We start from the raw sequence: 17,458 nt of genomic DNA, 5'->3' as shown, positions 1-17,458 counted from the left end.
CTCTCTTCTCTCCAGACTCAGTCCACTCTGCTGCAGATGACCAGCACAAAGACGGCCAAGAAGAAACCTCAGGAGAACACAGAGCCGGCTGCCGATCAGCTGAAACAAGCAGACGTCCCTCCTCCCACCCCGCCTGCAGAGAACACTGAAAACAAGAGGTAACGGATGGAACTGACAAACCTTTTGAAATGACTTGGTTGGAAGCTGCCAGGTAGACTTGAGGTTAACTTGGTTGTTGCTGTTGTTGACTGTGTTCCCTTCAGGCCAAAGACAGGCTTCCAGCTGTGGCTTGAAGAGAACAGGAAGATTATAGTAGCCGATCTGCCAGACCTAGAGGAGACCGACGTCATCAAAGAGGCCATGGGACGCTTCAGGACTCTGTCTGCAGACGATCGACTGGTGAGGGAAAACAGCTGGGTTCAGAGGGCTGGGGGTGGGGCACACTAAGGGATTGCTACCCAAAAAGTTCAAAAAGCCCGGTAAAATTTTTGAATTTAGATTTTATTCAAAATTACAGCTGTGTTCAGTAGGGCTGGCCCGAATGCCATTTTTCAGGCTTCGAGTATTCGTTGGTTTTTCCGAGCGAATATTCGGATATTCGTTCCAGAAAAACACACCATCAAACCAACATTAATAATGCCAATGTACTCAATGAAACCGAGTGTGTGAGCCGAGACAGCAATCTGCGTAGTTTGTTGATGCTTTAATAACTTTCGAACGGTAGTAAAGTTGGAGTTCCTTACTTTTTCCCCGTGGAGGCAACAGCTGTTTTTCGTTCCAAATCAGCTGTCCTCTGCGCCATCGTAACCCATACAGGAGCTTATCAATTCATCCAGGAACATGCATCTTTTCGGCGATTTATAAATCCATACAAAGATCCAATATTGATAGTCTTTTTTTGTCCATATTATATCCATTATTGACCGCCTATTCCCATGATGCAAGCGAGTCACGGTTGATGATGGCTGATGTAAACAAACAGCTGAGCTAAGCTAACGTTAGCATTACGCCAAGCATAAGCATTACCGTACTTTTCGGCCTACAAGCCGCGACTTTTTCCCCGTTTTTCGACCCTGTTATTACACAGCACAGTATATATTCTGTAGCTACTGGGGATGGGCGTTAGTAATCGAGTACTCCTCGTTTCAAATGATCTCGATTGGTGGATGAGGAAAATAGTTTTTTGTTTTTTCTAGTGTTTGTAGCCTTTAGGCCGGCCGGCGGGCCGCCCCTATTTTAAAATGTTATATACGTGTACAAAACGGCACAAAACGGATGTAAAGTTTAACAAAATTAAATATTTTGATCCAAGTTAAATAAACTAAGCGTTGTGTCAAACAGAAACCGCAAATAACTGCCACCTCCGTGCAGCGCAGCCAGTGTGTGGTCTCCACAGCACCGCGGAGCTGAATGCGGTGCTGGAAAACTTGGAAAGGCACGTAAAGAAGCCAGGCTGACTTCGGGCACATTCGAGCAAACGATAAGAAGCCTTTATTATGGAATATAGGATTGAGATTCAAAAGCGACGGTGTAACGTTCCGTTAACGAGGAATTAGTCGCGGTAATTAGTCACGGACAGGAGTGAGCATACGCGGTTGGATACTAGCCTACTACTTCTACTGCTTTGGTGAGTTATTTAGCCTATCTATGTGTTTAAATTGTAGGACAATAATTGTATTGTATTTGCTGCCCTTCTTATTTAAAATGTCTATTTTAGCACGACGCTGAAGTTGGCAGCTGATTCGCAGCAGCCGATTCAGCAGTTAAGGAAAAGTTAAGGGATTCTTAAGGAGCGGCGAAGTGACTGATTCTCCGTTGTTTAACCTCCTAAATCACCGCAGTAAAGCCACATTAATTAGTCTAGATTATCTAAGAGAGTCTAACCATTCTTTAAAAACTGTTTAAAATTGATTTAACCTTTATTAAGTTTGTTTAAAAGAAAGAGAGGGGAGATTTCACTGCTTTTTTTGCATCTGGACCACATTAAAACTGGTCCTGATTGAAAACCACTGCACCTAGACTCTTCAAATCTTGACTAGATTATCATAGTGAGGCTATAGATTATAGAAAACATAGTTTCTGATTTGTGAAACTTTTTTTCTATTTGTGAAAATCAAATAAAGGCACATGTCAACGCTTTTTTGGGGTCTAGACCACATTAGAACTGGTCCTGATTGAAAACCACTGCACCTAGACCCTTCAAATCTGGACTACAATATCACAGAGAGGCTATACATTATAGAAAACATAGTTTCTGATTTGTGAAACTTTTTTTCTATTTGTGAAAATGAAATAAAGGCACATGTCAACGCTTTTTTAGGGTCTAGACCACATTAGAACTGGTCCTGATTGAAAACCACTGCACCTAGGCTCTTCAAATCTGGACTAAAATATCACAGAGAGGCTATACATTATAGAAAACATAGTTTCTGATTTGTGAAACTTTTTTTCTATTTGTGAAAATGCAAAGAATGCACATTTTAATGGTTTTTAGGGGTCCAGACCGCATTAGAACTGGTCCTGATTGAAAACCACTGCACCTAGACTCTTCAAATCTGGACTAGAATATCATAGTGAGGCTATATATTATGGAAAACATAGTTTCTGATTTGTGAAACTTTTTTTCTATTTGTGAAAATTAAATGAAGGCAAATGTCAAGGCTTTTTTGGGGTCTAGACCACATTAGAACTGGTCCTGATTGAAAACCACTGCACCTAGACTCTTCAAATCTGGACTAGATTATCATAGTGAGGCTATAGATTATTGAAAACATAGTTTTTGATTTGTGAAACTTTTTTTCTATTTGTGAAAATGAAATAAAGGCACATGTCAACGCTTTTTTAGGGTCTAGACCACATTAGAACTGGTCCTGATTGAAAACCACTGCACCTAGACTCTTCAAATCTGGACTAAAATATCACAGAGAGGCTATACATTATAGAAAACATAGTTTCTGATTTGTGAAACTTTTTTTCTATTTGTGAAAATGCAAAGAATGCACATTTTAATGGTTTTTAGGGGTCCAGACCGCATTAGAACTGGTCCTGATTGAAAACCACTGCACCTAGACTCTTCAAATCTGGACTAGAATATCATAGTGAGGCTATATATTATGGAAAACATAGTTTCTGATTTGTGATACTTTTTTCTATTCGTGAAAATTAAATAAAGGCAAATGTCAAGGCTTTTTTGGGGTCTAGACCACATTAGAACTGGTCCTGATTGAAAACCACTGCACCTAGACTCTTCAAATCTGGACTAGATTATCATAGTGAGGCTATAGATTATTGAAAACATAGTTTTTGATTTGTGAAACTTTTTTTCTATTTGTGAAAATGAAATAAAGGCACATGTCAACGCTTTTTTAGGGTCTAGACCACATTAGAACTGGTCCTGATTGAAAACCACTGCACCTAGACTCTTCAAATCTGGACTAAAATATCACAGAGAGGCTATACATTATAGAAAACATAGTTTCTGATTTGTGAAACTTTTTTTCTATTTGTGAAAATGCAAAGAATGCACATTTTAATGGTTTTTAGGGGTCCAGACCGCATTAGAACTGGTCCTGATTGAAAACCACTGCACCTAGACTCTTCAAATCTGGACTAGAATATCATAGTGAGGCTATATATTATGGAAAACATAGTTTCTGATTTGTGATACTTTTTTCTATTCGTGAAAATTAAATAAAGGCAAATGTCAAGGCTTTTTTGGGGTCTAGACCACATTAGAACTGGTCCTGATTGAAAACCACTGCACCTAGACTCTTCAAATCTGGACTAGATTATCATAGTGAGGCTATAGATTATTGAAAACATAGTTTTTGATTTGTGAAACTTTTTTTCTATTTGTGAAAATGAAATAAAGGCACATGTCAACGCTTTTTTTGCATCTGGACCACATTAGAACTGGTCCTGAATGAAAACCACTGCATCTAGACTCTTCAAATCTGGACTAGAATATCACAGAGAGGCTATACATTATGGAAAACATAGTTTCTGATTTGTGAAACTTTTTTCCTATTTGTGAAAATGCAAAAAAGTTACATTTCAATTACTTTTTTGGGTCCAGACCGCATTAGAACTGGTCTTGATTGAAAACCACTGCATCTAGACTCTTCAAATCTGGACTAGAATATCACAGAGAGGCTATACATTATGGAAAACATAGTTTCTGATTTGTGAAACTTTTTTTCTATTTGTGAAAATGCAAAGAATGCACATTTTAATGGTTTTTAGTGGTCTAGTCCACATTAGAACTGGTCCTGATTGAAAACCACTGCACCTAGACTCTTCAAATCTGGACTAGAATATCATAGTGAGGCTATAGATTATGGAAAACATAGTTTCTGATTTGTGAAACTTTTTTCCTATTTGTGAAAATGCAATAAAGATACATTTCAAGGTTTTTTTTGGGTCCAGACCGCATTAGAACTGGTCCTGATTGAAAACCACTGCACGTAGACTCTTCAAATCTGGACTAGAACATCACAGAGAGGCTATACATTATGGAAAACATAGTTTCTGATTTGTGAAACTTTTTTCCTATTTGTGAAAATGCAATAAAGTTACTTTTCAAGTTTTTTTTTGGGTCCAAACCGCATTAGAACTGGTCCTGATTGAAAACCATTGCATCTAGACTATTCAAATATTGACTAGTTTATCATAGTGAGGCTATAGATTATGGAAAACATAGTTTTTGATTTGTGAAACTTTTCTTCTATTTGTGAAAATGAAATAAAGGCACATGTCAAGGCGTTTTTGGGGTACAGACCGCATTAGAACTGGTCTTGATTGAAAACCACTGCAACTAGACTCTTCAAATCTGGACTAGAATATCACAGTGAGGCTATAGATTATAGAAAACATAGTTTCTGATTTGTGAAACTTTTATTCTATTTGTGAAAATGCAAAGAATGCACATTTTAATGGTTTTTAGGGGTCCAGACCGCATTAGAACTGGTCCTGATTGAAAACCACTGCACCTAGACTCTTCAAATCTGGACTAGAATATCACAGAGAGGCTATACATTATGGAAAACATAGTTTCTGATTTGTGAAACTTTTTTCCTATTTGTGAAAATGCAATAAAGTTACATTTCAAGTTTTTTTTGGGGTCCAGACTGCATTAGAACTGGTCCTGATTGAAGCTGATGTCTTTATATATATTTTTTTTTTGTTCTATTTTTTAAAGATATTTTTTGGGCATTTTTATGCTTTATTGACAGTGTAGAGACAGAGTTGAAATGGGGCAGAGAGGGGAGTGACATGCAGAGAACGGTTGGTTACGTTGTAACCCAGGTTCTCTGAGTGGAGAGACTATCTCTCCACCCTACATATTCCATATGTACGGGGACTGACCCCCACAGGGGCAGTTGACGTGGATACTCTTTAAGACACATCACTTGTGGCGGCCACGCATGATTTGCCTGCCATGGCTATATAAACTACACACATGTGTGGCCTCTTCGGTTTGAACCTTGATTGGAACGCGTTTCTGAGCGGCATCTTGGCTGGAGAGATAGTCTCTCCACTCAGAGAACCTGGGTTACAACGTAACCAACCGTTCTCTATCGTGTCAAGACTATCTCTCCACCCTACATATTCCATATGTACGGGGACTTCTGTAAGACACACCGCGAGGAAACCAAGCAGACCCAGCTGCTCCTGCGGGAGCCTAAATAAAAAAAGGCAGTTGAGTTCGAATGACACGTCACCACCACCAGTGTTCACCCATGTGCCCAGTATAAAGGAACTATTTACAATTATACATATGTACACACTCCTCGCCAAGGCGCCAGACGCTACAAAGGCTAATCTGGCCCTGCAAGACGCTAAAGCCAGCCATGAATGGGTAGATGGCCTTGCCCAAACGCGCCCCGTCCTGCTGCATTGAGCCCAGCACTCGCTCCAAGAATGGGGTGCTGGCTGCCACATTCATGCAGTAGAACCGGATAAAAGTCGACAGGGTCAACCAAGAGGCCGCCGTACGAATCTCCGATAGAGGGGCCCCTTGCCATAGTGCCCATGACGTAGCAATGCCCCGTGTGGAGTGCGCCCGCACCCCTACTGGGGTCGGCTTGACTGCCCTCTCATATGCCTGCTGGATAGCATCCACAACCCAGTGGGCAAGCCTGGTCTAGGAGACTGGCTGTCCAAGACGGTTGGGCTTGTAACAGACAAAGAGCTGGTCCGTTGTCCTATGGCCACGTGTCCGATGCAGATACACTGTTAGGGCCCTGACTGGGCACAGTAGTGACTCCACCCTGCTTCACCTTCCTGAGGAGGGTGGAAAGGGTGCAGCTCAATAGATCGACCGGCGTGGGACTCAGAACAGACTTGAGGGTGGAATGCAGGGTTCGGGCGCAGCACCACCCCAGCACCACCTGGCAAGAAGCGGCAGCAGTCCTCATGCACTGAAAGAGCATGCAGCTCTCCCATATTAATTGCGAGCAAAAACGCTGTCTTGAGAGAAAGCCATTGTAGCCTAGCTGTATCCAGGGGCTCGAATGGCTCATTCTGCAAGACCAACAGCACCACCTCCAAATCCCATGGGGGGACAGCTGGCCTTCTGCGATGTGGAGTAACCCTACGAGCACCTCTAAGAAACTGAGCAATAAGGTCGCAACAGCCTTCTGCCAGCTTCCGAGGTCCAATACGGGCTGCCTTTATGGCTGCCACTATTCCCCTCAATGTCGAGGGAGATTTGCCCACCTCCAACATTTCCTGGAGGAACTGGAGAATGTCATGGGCCGTGTCTCGAATTGCACCATGATAATTGTTGCCTTTATTAGTTAGAGAGAGAGATCAGAACCATATGACCCGACAGCAGACCTGGAACTCATATGGAAAACTGCCATCCTGTTTGTCTCACAAAGGCAAGAGGAAGTGATAATGATTTTCTATGCAGCCGTTGTGCACATTATGACAGGGAAGATGCTAGGATTGGATTTGCATTGAAAGAGTCCTTAATTGCCTGATTCTGCCTGATGCACTTGTTGTAACTCCCCATTAGCTGCAAGGAGATCCAAAATACTATGATGAAGAGATGTCATCAGCAGATGATACCTGCTGGAGATCGTTTATAAAACTCTGGTGTCAATTAAGTTGCTGCAATATATGCAAAGCTGATAGACGATGTCTGCAGAGAAGGCGTGCCATTCTGATGTGATTCTCAGAATAAGATGACTTCTCAAATGCAAAACTGAATCCTTAAAATCCATTGGTAGACATATTTTGCAAGTTTCTGAGAATTGGGAAACAATATCAGAAATGCTTCCTTTCATGACAGTATCAGGGCATAATCTCTACACAAAATCAGCTCACATCTACAGTATGTGCAGACAGGGCCGCCCATAAGGGGTATACAAGTGTGAAAGCTTTCTAGGGCCCAGCCACTTGGGGGGCCCATGGTCTTTGGAAGCCAAGAACCTACCTAGATAACCTTTATTTTTAGATTTTTAGATATTTATGTCAATATCTATTCAAAGTTGGGTGTTTACACAGAGCCGCGGCTCCGCTTAAGGCCATTTAAAAAGCAGTAGAAAAGCTACTTGTGTCTGGGTGTGGTTGTGAAAAGTATTTGGACCCCATGAAAAAACAGGTTGGGTACCTTTTGTAGTTCTTCTACATTCTTATAAACAGGACAGGCTAGTTACTCTGTCATTGTCCTGAGTCTACAAACAAAAGGCTTTGACATAAGTCTTCAGGTCTGACCAGTTTTTCAGAAACCTGGCCAATTGACCAACCAGCCGGGTCATACCACAATGAAGCTGACGAGCAGCATCATCCTGTTTTAATCATTGTAACCACCATGGTCCTGCTTTCTGTATTGTTTCTAAAAATAAAAAATGAAAATAGACCTTAAAAAGTTCTTAATGCAAAGAAAGATACAAGGCACAAAGAAGTTGGAAATAACTGAAGGAACAGATTTGTGTTCAAAGATTAAGACATTTTTTGTAATGATTTCAGTAATGTTTTCAGTAATTTTGCAGTGATGAGAGCAGAATGAACTAAGCCTAAATGTTGCAACCAAATATAGGCCAACTTTATAGTTTTGAAGGGTAGGTTGGTTTGGTTATTCATGTAGAGAACCGCCTTTTTTTTCTTTTTTGTGTGAAGAATTTGTTGTTGATTGTTGATGACAATAAATCATTTGAAATATTTTGGTGGTATTGTTGAAATAAATAACGCTTAAAAATTAACATCAACAACAAATTCCTTGGTGGTTACAATGATTAAAACAGGATGATGCTGCTTGTCAGCTTCATTGTGGTATGACCCGGCTGGTTGGTCGATTGGCCAGGTTTCTGAAAAACTGGTCAGACCTGGCTGGTCGTGTCAACCTGAAGACTTATGTCAAAGCCTTTAGAAGTTATAGTCCCCAAAGGGAAATTCTTTTTCACAAAAATGTACTTTATGGGGAGAGATAATTTAAACCTGTTTGTAGACTCAGGACAATGACAGAGTAACTAGCCTGTCCTCTTTATAAGAATGTAGAAGAACTACAAAAGGTACCCAACCTGTTTTTTCATGGGGTACAAATACTTTTCACAACCACACCCAGACACAAGTAGCTTTTCTACTGCTTTTTAAATGGCCTTAAGTGGAGCCGCGGCTCTGTGTAAACACCCAACTTTGAATAGATATTGACATAAATATCTAAAAATCTAAAAATAAAGGTTATCTAGGTAGGTTCTTGGCTTCCAAAGACCATGGGCCCCCCAAGTGGCTGGGCCCTAGAAAGCCTTCACACTTTCTACCCCTGTCTGCACATACTGTAGATGTGAGCTGATTTTGTGTAGAGATTATGCCCTGATACTACCATGAAAGGAAGCATTTCTGATATTGTTTCAAGGTGAAGTTCCCAATTCTCAGAACCTTGCAAAATATGTCTACCAATGGATTTTAAGGATTCAGTTTTGCATTTGAGAAGTCATCTTATTCTGAGAATCACATCAGAATGGCACGCCTTCTCTGCAGACATCGACTATCAGCTTTGCATATATTGCAGCAACTTAATTGACACCAGAGTTTTATAAACAATCTCCAGCAGGTATCATCTGCTGATGACATCTCTTCATCATAGTATTTTGGATCTCCTTGCAGCTAATGGGGAGTTACAACAAGTGCATCAGGCAGAATCAGGCAATTAAGGACTCTTTCAATGCAAATCCAATCCTAGCATCTTCCCTGTCATAATGTGCACAACAGCTGCATAGAAAATCATTATCACTTCCTCTTGCCAGCATCAACCATAACATGCCCAATGGACCCCAACAACTAATATCAGTGTGGAAGCCCCCATGTCACTAACCTCTGGCTCAGCTGCTTTCATAAGAAATGCCTTCCACCAGTGGTTGATAAAATTTGATGATTGGGGTGGAATTGTGGCAGTGGGCATGTTCACATAGGAACTTACATGCGGAGTAGATGCATGTAGGGTCACTACGTCTCATATCAACCAATGGGGTAAACACAAAGGATGTTTTCCCCAGGTGATTGCCATGCTGTGCAAATTGCATCATACTAGACCATGCTGGCCTTTGTGAGACAAACAGGATGGCAGTTTTCCATATGAGTTCCAGGTCTGCTGTCGGGTCATATGGTTCTGATCTCTCTCTCTAACTAATAAAGGCAAAAATTACCCAAAAATAACTTGACATTGTTATCTTGAAAACGTTTAATAAATTTATGGCAAGAAAATTAAATCAAATTAATATTATGACTTCATAGTTATCATTTATTTTCACATGCATTGTACCATATCTCTTGTTAAACAAAGTTGTCGGTTGATTTGGACAGTAATGAACGATTTGTGTGGATATCAGAAAAGAATGTATGTATAAATAAATAAAAATTAACATTGGATTCACCCTTAACTATTGACCTTAACTGTCTATGATGTTGTATGTGGTATCATAGTAATCCCTGACCATGAAAACATAGGGTTAGACATCACTAGTTATGTGGTATTATGTTTGGTTCAGGAGTTGTGATGAAAAATGCATAATTAGGCTATGGCGGAAAGTAAAATGGTCTCCATGGCAACCATGATTCAATTTTGCAATGGCTTAATATCTGAAAATGTTCAGAGCCCCAAACTGTATAAGTGTACCAAGTTTCAAGCTTTTCTGAAGGGGTTAACAATTTTGCACATATCCCCTCTACCATAAAACAGTACTTTAGGAAGCCGAAAATTGACATAAAGGTGTGGTTAAGAAACCCCTTAGAAAATAACTTTCCACCACTTGGATTCCTTAAGACTTTTAGTATGTTATTAATTACATATTCATGAGTCAAAAACAGTTTAAATGGCTTCTGTTGCAATTTTTGAGAGGTCCACCCATATTTTCTCACAAAATGCCTGTACTAGAAGCCTGCTCTTTCTCTTGTTGAGTCTAGGTGTAGTGGTTTTCGATCAGGACCAGTTCTAATGCGGTCTGGACCCCAAAAAAGCATTGACATGTGCCTTCATTGAATTTTCACAGATAGGGTTAAAGTTTCACAAATCAGAAACTATGTTTTCCAAAATGTATAGCCTCACTGTGATAATGCAGTCCAGATTTGAAGAGTCTAGGTGCAGTGGTTTTCAATCAGGACCAGTTCTAATGCGGTCTGAATCCCCAAAAAGCGTTGACATGTGCCTTTATTGCATTTTCACAGATAGGGTAAAGGTTTCACAAATCAGAAACTATATTTTCTATAATCTATAGCCTCACCGTGATATTCAAGTCCAGATTTGAAGAGTGTAGGTGCAGTGGTTTTCAATCAGGACCAGTTCTAATGCGGCCTAGACCACTAAAAACCATTAAAATGTGCATTCTTTGCATTTTCACAAATAGAAAAAAAGTTTCACAAATCAGAAACTATGTTTTCTATAATCTATAGCCTCACTATGATAATCTAGTCAAGATTTGAAGAGTCTAGGTGCAGTGGTTTTCAATCAGGACCAGTTCTAATGTGGTCTAGACCCCAAAAAAGCATTGACATGTGCCTTTATTTCATTTTCACAAATAGAAAAAAAGTTTCACAAATCAGAAACTATGTTTTCTATAATGTATAGCCTCACTGTGATATTCTAGTCCAGATTTGAAGAGTCTAGGTGCAGTGGTTTTCAATCAGGACCAGTTCTAATGCGGTCTAGACCCCAAAAAAAGCTGTGAAATCTCCCCTCTCTTTCTTTTAAACAAACTTAATAAAGGTTAAATCAATTTTAAACTGTTTTTAAAGAATGGTTAGACTCTCTTAGATAATCTAGACTAATTAATGTGGCTTTACTGCGGCGATTTAGGAGGTTAAACAACGGAGAATCAGTCACTTCGCCGCTCCTTAAGAATCCCTTAACTTTTCCTTAACTGCCGAATCGGCTGCTGCGAATCAGCTGCCAACTTCAGCGTCGTTATTTTAGCCAACTGTAGCCCATGCTTTTTTTCTCTCTCTTTTTTCTCTCTCCACCGCAGACCTACTCTATCGGTTTAAATTGTGGCCCGCTTATTTAATTACTTTCAGTTAGGAAAATGTGTTTTAAACTTGTGGAAAATAAATCCTTAATATCATATGGCAACTGTGACTGTTTGACATAAGCATTGAGCGCTTTATTGCGGTCAACCGTTGTTCTGTAGACAGATGCGTTGCGTCCTAAAAATAGAAAAAAGTTTAACGAGGAATCGATTGATCCTCGAGGAATGCAAGCGATCACACGAGTAGCGAAAACACTCGTGCCCATCCCTAATAGCTACTATTGCACAAAATGGTAACACTTACGTACGTTATGCAAATATGCAACTTGTTTGTTGAAATGTGGGAGCTTCCTCAAGCAGCCATCTCTTTCCCGACAATCCCCTCTGTGCACAAACTTTTACATATGGTAATTAAACATTATAACACCTGGGGCTTATTGTCCAGTGCGGCATATAGTACGGAAAGTACGGTACATTTCCTTCCGAAATCACGCTAATGTTGTGGTAGCCTATAGAGTTATTAGGAACACAATCTATTCTTCCTCCATCTCTCTCTCCCTCCTGCGCTTGGTGCCGCTTTTAGTTTGCCTCACTCTTGTAACATCACATAGCCTACTACATCACCGGTTGCACCGGCAGCGGCCAACTAGGTCAAAGTTCAAATAATTCGATAATATATTTTAAATGAACGTCTAATTTGTATTTTACAATTGTTTTATAACTTGTGTATCCAAATATTGTTTGCTGACAAAATATACTGCAGTTTGAGCTACCTTTGCAAAAAAAAAATTAAAACCATTTTTAAAAAAATAAAATAAAAACTAATATCCCGAATACTGAATTGAGCTCCGAATACTAATTTAACAAACGAATACTCGGATATTCGAATAATTCGGGCCAGCCCTAGTGTTCAGTGAGCCTTTGACTGACTGATGTAGCTCAACTCAAATCAATTATTAATCATCAGCTATTTTTGAACAGACAAATTCAGATGATCTTCTTCTGGCCATCGTAGTCACATTTGAACTTTTAAATGATATTTGGGAAGTAGAAAAATGTTTCACTAAAATTTTCAGACAGTGTTTTTGTTTCTTCCTTTTTGTAACATTATGAGGCTACTAAAATCTCAAATAGTTTTTATATTATAATGTTGGTGTATCTCTCAAATTAGAACAAAAGCCTTAATGATCAGATTGTATCTACAAATCCTGACACACCATCTGCTGATTCCACCTCTGTCTCTCTTTATTCATGTCCCCATCTTGTCAAAAATCAATTGACCCTTTATAAAGATGTCTTTGCCACCTGAGACCAAAACCACAATTTATCAAAAAAAAAAAAATTAATTAATTGCACACAAGCCTTCATTGTCTCCCTCAGAAGGGATATGGTCTAAATATATGACGTATAATTTTGACATATCTAACTTTGTACAGAAATAAGAAAAACTAAAACTCAACTGAGTTTTAAAGGTGAAGTAAGTGATTTATTTATGTTAATATAATTGTTAAATCGCTCTTTACTTATACAGTGTGCGCGTTTCATAAAGCTGATAAAGTCACCCGCTGTGCATGTAATCAGCAAATAAACTTTTCTGTGAACCCACTACTGGTATCCAATCAGAAGAGAGAACGCTACAAACCGGCACCCTTCTCACTGACGGTGCACGTGCAGAGCAACAGATGGGTTAGTGTGTATGCGCCTACAATGGCGGAGCAGGTAAAAATTCCCAATGTCTGTTTTGATTGTTTTTATCATGTTTTATCACACTTACGGATATGAGATGATGCTAACTCGCTTCTTGAAGACCACAGTGCATTAATGTGATGACGTGGGGACAAGGGAGGGGACTGCTAACTGCAGTAACTGACAGGAAGTTAGCTAAACTGACCATTCCGCTTACTGAACCTTTTAAGTATTCAACATAAAAGGATAAAAACAAACCGAGTCAAAAAATGTACCTCTCAGCTGAAAAGGTTCTCACTTCTTTTTCCACGAATGGATTGGAAGAATGACAATGTTCCTCCTTCAAACCGCTCACGTCATACAATTTTACAATGACATACGTCACCATTTGTTCAGACGACACAGGAACATCCTATTAAACATTCTTTGAGAGCATCTCTTACAGTTTCTAGGAACCCTCCTCTAAAGTTCTAAATACATTTGGAACTGAATGCGTATGGTAGATAGCTAAAAAGAACATGGTTACATAAAGAATTGCCATCACAATATATACGTAATAGTGAGCTGTTTTCAGTTCATCCTGCCTGCGTGTGGTTTACCCTGAAGGGACAATTGACCAGTGAAAGCCATCAATTACAGTCTGTCAGGCAGTCGTGATCATCAGCTGCAGATCCACTAACCCGTCCCCTCCCTCACAGTGCAGCCCAAAGAAGCTCCTCACTTGTCTCTGCGCTCTCTGTCAAATCCTCCTTGTATCTAATTTAAATCCTGGACAAACAGCAGAATTAAGATGCATATATTTAAATGCATATTTGTGAATATTATTCTGATGCCCGATTGATGATAATCAGTGATCTACTTAGAAAACACTTTAGTTTAACCCCCTATTGCATTTATAATCAGTGTTAAATAAAGTAATAAATGGTCTATAACGCATTTTGATGTAGTTGATTTAAAAAGTGCATTTTAGTATCGATTTTAAAGGTGGAGTCGGCTATTCTTGAGAGAACTTATTGACAAAATGGCTTTCTTTCAAAGTCAGTGAATATTTCTTCACGATCTGCAACTTGTAAGTAAACAACGGGTATGTAAACAAAGGGGGCCCACCATAGCTCACAACATACCTGTTTACAGAGCCTAGGCTGTGTACTAACACTGGATTGTTTTTTGCAGCGCACACACAGTACAGTCAGGTAGTGGATCGTGAGGAGATATTCACTGATTTTTTTTTGATTTTTTTTTTTTTCTAAAGAGAAAAGGCTTTTACAACCAGCGCTCTCCAGAATCACACCCATATGAACCATCTGTGACTGTTTTAAAAGAAAATAATGAATGCTAAACAAGATAATATAGCACAGTTGTAATCTCTAAAATATATTATATAGTATACAATATCATCCTCTGTTTGTTATAAACCATTTATTAAGTAATTATGTTCTGCTTAAATGGCTTCCTGCAGTAATCAGGTTTCTTAAATGTCACGTGAATTATTTTCCCAGCTGGATTTGTGTGAGGAGACAAAGCAGATTTCCCCACCATGTATGTGTGTAACAGCGTTCCAGGTTTCATATGTACAAAGACTTACAGACGGGGGAAATCATAGTAAAACAGCAGGCTGTAACCAGTGCACTACGGAGCATGTAAATGAATTGCCTGATCTCCTGTGTAATCTGTTGGATCGTGTGCACGTAAACATTCTGAACGACCGCTAACAAAATACCTTATAAAAACCCTAACGACCAGTTACATGATTAACCACCCAAGTGCTTGCACATTTTATCACTTTGTAAACATTATTCTAGGAACTGTGTCATTGTGCAAAAAGCACTAACGAGCATGCGCCTGAAACCCATTCACGCAATTATTTTTAATTACTATTTTTATACACATTTTCACTCGAATGTGATGCGTCAGCTGCGTCCATTCGATAGGTGAACAAATGAGGGGCGATTGTGCCTGTAATGAACCACCTCGTCTTTCCATCCACACTAGGGCTAATAGATGTCAATGCGTGCACGCTTGTGTATAACCAGGTCCTGACCCTGCATACATCAAGACTCTCAGCACAAAAAAACTGGATGACACTCGACAGTAAGAAAGGAAAGAGGAAGTGGATGTGTCGCTAGGGGGGAGGGGGGCACGCCTGTTGCCCTGGGAACCTTGTGGAGTGTTGTCTGGCAGTGAGGGCACAAAGCATTGATCCTATTATAATACTGTGTCAAAGACGCTTTTCACCTCAAGTCCTCGGAAAACTGAACAGAGTGAAAGTGTCGTTTGGAGGAGATGGACCTCAGACTTAAGAAACCTTTTTTAACCAAACACAATTGTATGAAGGAGCTCAAGTTGTCCCAATAAGTTATTGCTTTTTTTTTTTTATATCTTTAATCATAGTTTGTACGTGATTATCTCTGCATACTTTCACTGTCCTCTTCAATCTTGCCTCATATCAACTGTCACACCATAGTCCTAGTTTTTAATTGGGCACAGCGGTAATAATCCCTAAGATTAAGGGGAGACATACCACCACCCTCCTCACCAATTATTTATCTACTATATTTAATCCTTAATTCCTTTTGCTCTGGAATAGTTTGAAACCATCGGCTGGATGTAAATGCTGTTACAAACGAACATACCCAAACGCAAATACAGTATATTGCTCCAAAATGCTATTAAAGGTCAAACACTCAGCGGTTAGACTCCTCCCAATTGTTTGCTTCATCTGACCAAAAGTCCAGACCCAAAGATATTCAATTAACAGTGAAATAAAACGAGAAAAGCGAAAAATCCTCACTTTTGAGAACCAAATAATAATTTGAATTTTCCTTAATAAATGTCCTAAACTGGTGACTTGCTTTATGTCTGCCACATAACAGGTCATCGACTGATGTAGGGTTTATTTCATTACTAACCTTTGCATCCTTAAAACTGGACTTTTTGATTTTAAATTCCATCTTCTTCTTTAATCTCCCAAATAGACAATCTTTTGTTCTATATTATTTTGACGATACAAATTTAACTCAGTCACAGCTGAGGCTTTCATTTGTGTTTTGAAGCATATTTAAGTTGTGAATAGGTCCTGAAAAAAAAATGAAGAGGCAGAGGTGCGTTTAGCCTGAAACCCTGTTAGTGTCTGACCCTGGACTCTTGTGCGTGTGGCTCCTGATCACATTATTTTGTCCAAATACAATAAAATGACAATTGAATAGCGAGATGTCACAGCTTGTACCAGCTCTGTAATGGCGGTCTCTGTGTGTATGTGTTTTTGAATAAGCACAGGGTTAATGGCAGCGCTTCATCAAGCGCTGGAGGTGAAGTGTGTGTGTGTGTGTGTGTGTGTGTGTGTGTGTGTGTGTGTGTGTGTGTGTGTGTGTGTGTGTGTGTGTGTGTGTGTGTGTGTGTGTGTGTGTGTGTGTGTGTGTGTGTGTGTGTGTGTGTGTGTGTGTGTGTGTGTGTGTGTGTGTGTGTGTGTGTGTGTGTGTGTGTGTGTGTGTGTGTGTGTGTGTGTCTGTCTGGCTGCCAGTCCACTCAAGTGTGTGTGATGCCAGTCCACTCACCAGGCCTGATGATTCATCCCGGCTCCATTACGTCCAGCAAAACGCTTCCTTTTGTCTCCGAGCGGAGGGCGGGGGGGAATAAAAGCACGAGTAGGAGAAGAGGCCAAAGAGATGCAGCCTGTCAATAGTGATTATACATGACGGGATGCAATTGCAAACTGCACGACTGAGTGTTTGTGTGTGTGTGTTTTAGTCGTCAGCATCATGTAGGTGTTTGCGGCCTGGATTGAAACACAAGAAAAATACAGTTTTGTTTTAGTCATGTGTGCATTTCATATTTTTTTTCTCTTTGTTTTTCAGTCGTGGACGGAAAAAGCGAAAGGTCAGACTGGAGATGCAGCAGATCTGAAGAAGAGGAAAAGAGCAGAAGGAGGTGAAGGAGGAGGAGCTGAAAATGAAAATGAAAATGGACAGGCAGAAGCAGATGAAAATAATGCCAAGAAGAAGAAATCTGTGGATCCCTTCGCCAAGCTCTCGGCATTTGCTTTTAACAAGAGTTAAACATTTTTGATGGATTGTTGAGGAATTTTTTGGTCAGATTTATGTGTGATAAAGCAAGGTTTAATCTGTTCGCTGTGTTGATGACCACGTTCTCTGTGATTTGAGGCACTTAAGACGGAACATTTAAAGCCCTTAAAATGCCTTCGACGTTGGTGATGGATCAGTGACATTTATCAATAATGGAGTATGCTTGTTTTCATTTCCTGTGTTTTTGTTTTGTTTTTTACATTTGTAATATTTCTAAAACTCTTT

The 17,458-nt window shown here is 39.8% G+C and overlaps 1 protein-coding gene across 2 annotated transcripts in view; it reads left to right on the top strand.

The window, feature by feature from the left end:
- Window positions 1–17,405, top strand: part of wdhd1 (WD repeat and HMG-box DNA binding protein 1) — a 29,441-nt gene extending 12,036 nt beyond the window's left edge. For both annotated transcript variants that reach the window (XM_080034253.1, XM_080034254.1), the window contains exons 24-26: window positions 16–158; window positions 264–399; window positions 17,006–17,405. In XM_080034253.1, coding sequence (XP_079890379.1) covers window positions 16–158; window positions 264–399; window positions 17,006–17,206 — 480 coding nt within the window. In that variant the 3' untranslated portion in view covers window positions 17,207–17,405. The remainder of the gene's footprint in view (window positions 1–15; window positions 159–263; window positions 400–17,005) is intronic.
- Window positions 17,406–17,458: the final 53 nt, after the last annotated feature.

The sequence above is a fragment of the Ammodytes marinus genome (assembly GCF_949987685.1).
Source record: "Ammodytes marinus genome assembly, chromosome: 1".
Lineage (NCBI taxonomy): Eukaryota > Metazoa > Chordata > Actinopteri > Uranoscopiformes > Ammodytidae > Ammodytes > Ammodytes marinus.
Note: the sequence above shows the minus strand (reverse complement) of the source record. Positions and strands in the feature narration are given on the sequence as shown.